The following is a 6,313-nucleotide window of genomic DNA, read 5'->3' on the forward strand; positions in this document are numbered from 1 at the left end:
GCGACCCCAGCTGGCCTTGAACATCGGAAACACGCGCTTCAATGAGATCATGGAGGCCCAGCTGCCCGCACGCGGCGGCCCTAAACCCTCAGCGGAGAGTGACATGTAAGGGGACTCCCAGATTGGGGGGAAGGGGGGCATCCTGGCTGGGAATTCTGCTTCCCCAGCTCCATAGTCTCCGGAGGGTCCTGGACCAGAAGTCTGGGGAGAAGGGAGCCACACATCGGGAGGGGTCCAGGACATGGATGGTGGAAAGGAGGCCCGGAGCTCCTGTGGGGTGGTTCCAGGGGTCAGCTGGATGGAAACGGCCCTTGCCCTGAGATGGTGGTTGACTTCTGCAGGAACACGCGCAGGGATTACATCGTGGCCAAGTACGTGGAACACAGGTTTGCGCGCCGGTCCACACCCGAGCCCCACAGACTCCGGATGGCCATTTGCAACCGGGACCTCCTGTCCGTGCTGGAGGCCTTCGCTAACGGGCAGGACTTCGGACAGCTGCTGCCTGGGCCCGAGGGGCAGGTGAGGACCACCCCCAAGGGCCACTTACACCCCACCGACTTTCTACCCTACTCCCCAGTCCTCTCCGGGTCCAGGTGTCCCTCCACCCTGGCCCGCCTCTGACATCTGCTTAAACCCCACCCCTCAGAGGGGTAACAGGATCAGAGCACTTCAGTCAGGCAGGCCGGGGCCGAGTCCTGGCGCTGTGTTTTCCTGGCTGCGGGATCTAGGCAGGTTACTTAACTTCTCTGAGTCTTAGTTTCTCATCTGTGAAATGAGTTAATGATAGCACCCACAGGGTTGGAGTGAGAATGAAGTCGTGTGTATAAAGGGCCAAGCACATATTATGTGTGCAAGAAATGTTCATATCTTTCTTCTTGACTAGCCTTGGAAACGGGTAAGGGTAAGTCAGATTAGATCAGGGAACGCTATTGCATTGGTGATTCTAGTAACAAACATCACATGAGCGGGGGATGGGGGCAGGAGGGGAAGGGTATCAGAGATGTTTGAAAGGTTAAATTGACAGGAGTTGCTCACTGTAGATGAAAATTGATGTCCTGCCTTGGAGCTGTCTGTCTGATATCTTGGTGGGGCTGTCCAGTGGGCAGGGAGGGGCAGCACTTAGGTGAGGTAAGAACTTGGAACAGCCTGCAAATGAGTGATAGCTGAAAGCATGAGGTTAGCTGAGCTCTGGGTGGGAGAGCCTGAGAAAGAGGCACAGAGAGAGAAAGCCTAGTTGGGGAGGCACCTATTACTGGGGCGAGAGGAGACGGGGCCGCTGAAGGAAGCAGTGAAGCAATGGTCTCTCACCCTCGTCCCAAACATGAGGTACCAGCCCTGCAGTCTCTTCTCTTGGGGCCCTAGCAGCTTTATATCTGGAGGTGTCAGGGGCAGCCAGAGTTCAAGAGGATAGTGCTGGGCTGCAGGCAGGTGAACTGGGGGAAATTCAGAGGTCTGGACGTGTACCCAGGCACCTGGAGAGCTCGCCCTGCACTTGGCTGTCAGAATCGCCAGCCAGGCCTCCCTGCCCCTGGTGGACTTCATCATCCAAAATGGGTGAGAACTTCCCTGCCCATCTGCCCACTTCCTCACCCACCTCCTTATCCTCCCCCTCTCCCCCTTCCCTTTGTCTTCTCCCCAGTCCTTCCCCCTCCCTCTTTTTTCCCCTGACTTTGACCCCTTCCCCTGTCCATTCTCCCTCCTTCCTCCCTGACCCCCCACCCACAGAGGTCACCTGGATGCCAAGGCTGCGGACGGCCACAGCGCTCTGCACTATGCTGCTCTCTACAACCAGCCTGACTGCCTCAAGCTGCTGTTGAAAGGGAGAGCTGCGGTTGGCACAGGTGGGTGGCCACCCACTCCACAAGACTCCCATCCCTACTGCCCCTGGTGTGGAACTTCCTGCCTTCTTCCCAGACTGAGAGCCCAGTAATAGGCATGGACTTTGCGGACAGACTTGGGTTCTAATCCTGGCTTGCCTCTGACTACCTCTGTGGCCCTGGGATTTGTTCACTCACCTCTTGAACCTCATGTATAAAATGGGTATAATATGACCTAGTAGACCTGCTGAGAAGATAAACATTCCTGAAAGTACCTAAGCAAATAAATACTAGCTGAACTCAGATAATAGTGATAATGACAGCCACTACTTACTGGTTAACATGTGCCTTGTAACGCACCAGGTGCTCTACACATCGTAACTCATTTAATCCTCACAGCAGGGACGCCTGGGTGGCTCAGTGGTTGAGCATCTGCCTTCGGCTCCGGTCATAATCCCGAGGTCCTGGGATCGAGTCCTGCATTGGGCTCCCCATGGGGAGCCTACTTTTCCCGCTGCCTGTGTCTCTGCCTCTCTCTCTGTGTGTCTCTCATTAAAAGATAAATAAAAATCTAAAAAAAAAAAAAAAAAACTCCTCACAGCAATGTCATCAGAAAGTTACAAGTATTACACTCATTTTATAGATAAGAAAATCACGGCCCAGGAAGGCTTAGTAACTTGCCCAAGTTCACACAGCCAGGAAGTAGCAGAACCAAGATTCAAACACAATCTGATTCCAGAGGCCCATCTTAACCTCTAAGCTATAATGCCTTTTGACCCTGACCATGACCCTTGACTTTACCCCTCACAGTGAACGAGGCAGGAGAGACAGCTCTGGACATAGCCAGGAGGAAGCAGCACAAGGAGTGTGAGGAGCTGGTGAGGTCTAGGAAAGGAGGGGAAGCCCCTGACCCTTCCTCTTTCTCTGCTGAGCCCCTGACCCTCTGAACTGCCAAGGCTTTGTTATTGGCAGCTGGAGCAGGCCCAGGCTGGGACCCTCGCCTTCCCTCTGCACGTGGACTACTCTTGGGGAATCTCCACCGAGCCTGGCTCTGACAGTGAGGAGGATGAGGAAGAGAAGGTGGGTCCCCACCCCATCTCTCGGGCCTTCGTTAGACAGCAGATGGAAAGAGCCAGACTGGACCTGGTGGGGAGGGGAGTAGGTCTGAATTAGAGGAACCAGATTGTCCTTTCTTCCATACTTTTTACTCTGCAGCGCTGCCCCCTGAAGCCCCCAGCCCAGGCCCGCTGGGCCAGTGGGAGGATCGACCTCAGCAACAAGACCTATGAGACCATCGCCAGCCTGGGACTAGCTGCCCCTCAGAGCCAGAGTGAGGCCGGCCCTCCACCTTTGCCAGTCAAAAACCTTTCTCGAACCATGGTCCATGGGCGTGCAGGACACGCCACTGGAGGTATGGTTGGCTGCCCAGAAAAATGCTCAGCATGCCATTCCTGAGGGACTGCGCTAGGTGCCAGCGCACTAAGAGGGCACGTGATAGTCCGTGCCATCCTCCTACCCTCACAATCATTTGTCAGGTCGAGGTTATCCTCCTTATGGGTAAAGGAAGAGAGATGTCAAGTAACGTGTCCAAGATCCCATAGCTAATAAGTCCCCAATGTGGGAATCAAACCCAGATCTGTCTTATTCTAAATTCCTCAATGCTTTACTTAAATAAAGAGAGAAGGATTTATTGACTGTCCACTGTGTCTCGTCTCTAGTATTTTGGACTGAGACACAGTCTAGTGGGGGAAATAAAAGCTGGAGTGTGATTCATTACAATATTAGACATAATGGTATAGAATGTAAATCCCACTCAACCCTCCCTAAAAAAAGAGTGTAAATCTCAAAAGGACAGGAACCTGAGTGTTCTGTTGACTAGTATTTCTCCTGCACCTAGTACAGCGCCCACCTGGCTGTCTCAAGAACTATTCATTGAATGAACAGGCTGGTTGTGGGAGCTCAGGAGAGGGAGAGGCATGTCCTGTTGGGACTGAGGGGTGGTTGAGGAAGGCATCCTGTCAGGGTAGCACCTGAGCTGAGCTGAGGGATGAGCAGAGGAGCCCGGACTGGGGGGCATGGGGAGCAGAAGCAAGACAGTGCATCAGTGTGGCCTGGCTCTCAGAGCAAATGAGACAGAAGCATGGTGGGGAGACGTTGGCGGGGACACCAGACAAGTGGGTGGCATGGTGAGTGGGGGGCAGCCGTGTTGGAGAGTAAGAGATAAATACAGGCTTTGTCACTTTTGATTCCAGATCGTTCTGAAGTCCCCAGCCTGAGCTCAGAGCCTTCTGGGGCCCTTGAGAGCCTAGGCAGTCCACCCTGCACCACTTCCAACCTCACAAGCCCCGTGGAAGCTGCAGGTCCAGGCCAAACCCCATCCAGCTCTGAGGAGGGCCCCTCCCGACCCAGCCTGACATTTGGAACCACCCCTGCAGAGATGTACCCCCCAGTCAGGTTCAGGTGAGAGCCCAGCTATGCAACTGAGCAAGTTTCCAGACCCCTCTGTACATCATTTATTTCCCCACCTGTAAATGGTGCCTGCCTAAAGACTGGGACACCTCCCAGCTCTGAGGCCCATGACCAAGGCAGTATGCTAGCCCTTAGTGGAGGGTGAGTGGACCCTTTGCTTTCACACACCTGCCCCCTGAGTCTGGCCTGGAGAGCTGGGAAGGAGCCTGGGACCCAGACCGCTGCAGATGGAATAGAGAAGGCCCAGTCCTGCCCATGGAGCTTCCAGAGGTCCTCGGTGGAATCTTGGCTGTGTCCCTTCTCCAGCCCACGATCCAGTCCTCCCTGCCCTGCAAAGAACCCTTTCAGTTTGGAGCTTGGGGAGTAGATACAAGAAAGCTCCAGAGCCCTCAGGAGGCTAGTTCCAGGCCTCTGCAGCCTGTAATGGACCCAGCTAGGAGCCTGGAGGACTCTTTACCCACCTGTCTTAGGCCCCAGCCTATACCTGAGCTCTTTCTCCCCCTCTCTAAGAGGCTGGCATGAGGTCACCTTGGCCTTTCCCTGCCTTCCAGCTCCGAGAGCACTCGTTCCTATCGGCGGGGTGGACTGGAGCCTGGAAGATCGTCCCTCAACCAGGCAGCCTCTGCCCAGAAGGAGCATGCTGGTATGAGCTCTGGGACTGTGGTTTGAGGGGTGGTGGCAGGACCCATAGGAGGCAAGAGTTAGTCAACAGTAGGTGGTTGGGGTAGAGGACCCCGTGACTGGGGTACATATGAGGCCAGGTGGCCACAGTTTGGCCAGTCCCTGTCCTGGTGTACCCCCTTCCCACTCCAGCCCAGGACTCACGAAGCTGGGGAGAGCCCAGGTCCTCAGGGACGGCAGAGGTGATGAGGCCCGAGCTCTGGGTAACAGGGGAGGTTAGCAAACCTGTGTCAGCCAGGCTGGTGGCTCACTGCCCTGCAGATGAGGTGGGATTAGGGCAGCCTGTACCGGCCCATGGTTTGCCTAATTGTCCCGTTGATTAGGAGTCTCCTGGAATCCCCTCATGCTGCCAGCCCCCAGGCATAGAGACGTGACAGGGACGAGGCAAGAGCTGTCACCCTTAACCTGACTGAATCACGAAGTGTCTCACAGTTACCCACAGTTAGTTGAGGAACTGGGGATTGGGCACAGGACAGAGCCAGCGTGGCTGAGAATGAAACTCCTGCTCCCTGTTCCCCTGGGGATCCCTCAGGGGTGGCTGTGGTTGTCTGCTCTGGGAGTGGGAGACAGCAGGGCCAGGAGTTGGGTGTCTCTGAGGAATTGGTCATCTTCACTCCATCAAAGTCAGGCACCAGACACCGATCTGTATCTACAACCAGGTACCATGGCCCAGCATTTAGTAGATACTGGTCGTTCAGATGGGTGTGATAAAAAGAGCTCGGGCTGTAGGAGGTAGCGGCCTCAGAAAAGTGGCTTGGCTTCTTCAAGCGTCAGTTTCATTGTCTGTTAAATGGGGATGATTTCATGAATCTATCATAGGACAGTGATGGAACTGAGGGAGATAAACAGCTGGTGTATAATATAGGCACCCAGAAAATGTCAGTCTTCATTCTTCTCTCCACAGGCTGGCTCCACTGAAGGAGAGGGCCCAAGGATGGGGGTTTTCCTGGAAACTCTGTGCAGCTTTTACAAGACTAGCTCCTTGCTGGCCCTTACATGCCTGAACTACCCCCATGTTGGATCCCAGTGTTCAGAGCTGGGACTTGAGCCCACAAGACCGGGGAACTGAAGTATCTGTTCCCTTGGGTCTTGCTCTGTCTGTCCCTTGTGCATCTGGGGCTGGCCTTCCTCCCTGCCATGGGCCTACACCCCCTCCAAGGATTTGGGATCCTTCCAAGTTAGGCCTGATAGCAGCTCTTCCTCTCTATCCTGTCACCACCCAGGGAGCCCTACGGCTGGGTTGGAGTGCTCTTGAGCTAGCTGTGGCTGCAGAACCCTCAGTCTCCTCAGACCAGAACTGTGTTTCTCCCATCAGTCTGGGGGCTGTATAACAGTGGGACCAGCCC

The 6,313-nt window shown here is 54.9% G+C and overlaps 1 protein-coding gene across 1 annotated transcript in view; it reads left to right on the forward strand.

Moving 5' to 3' along the window:
- ASAP3 (ArfGAP with SH3 domain, ankyrin repeat and PH domain 3) overlaps positions 1 to 6,313 on the forward strand; it is a 49,305-nt gene extending 42,992 nt beyond the window's left edge. The window contains 12 exon segments of the mRNA XM_026012434.2: positions 11 to 105; positions 342 to 519; positions 1,469 to 1,554; positions 1,726 to 1,841; positions 2,628 to 2,695; positions 2,790 to 2,897; positions 3,033 to 3,228; positions 4,070 to 4,277; positions 4,838 to 4,880; positions 4,882 to 4,929; positions 5,872 to 5,899; positions 5,902 to 6,313. Of these exon segments, the coding sequence (XP_025868219.2) occupies positions 11 to 105; positions 342 to 519; positions 1,469 to 1,554; positions 1,726 to 1,841; positions 2,628 to 2,695; positions 2,790 to 2,897; positions 3,033 to 3,228; positions 4,070 to 4,277; positions 4,838 to 4,880; positions 4,882 to 4,929; positions 5,872 to 5,899; positions 5,902 to 5,945 (1,218 nt within the window). The 3' untranslated portion in view covers positions 5,946 to 6,313.

The sequence above is a fragment of the Vulpes vulpes genome, chromosome 2 (assembly GCF_048418805.1).
Source record: "Vulpes vulpes isolate BD-2025 chromosome 2, VulVul3, whole genome shotgun sequence".
Taxonomy (NCBI): Eukaryota; Metazoa; Chordata; class Mammalia; order Carnivora; family Canidae; genus Vulpes; species Vulpes vulpes.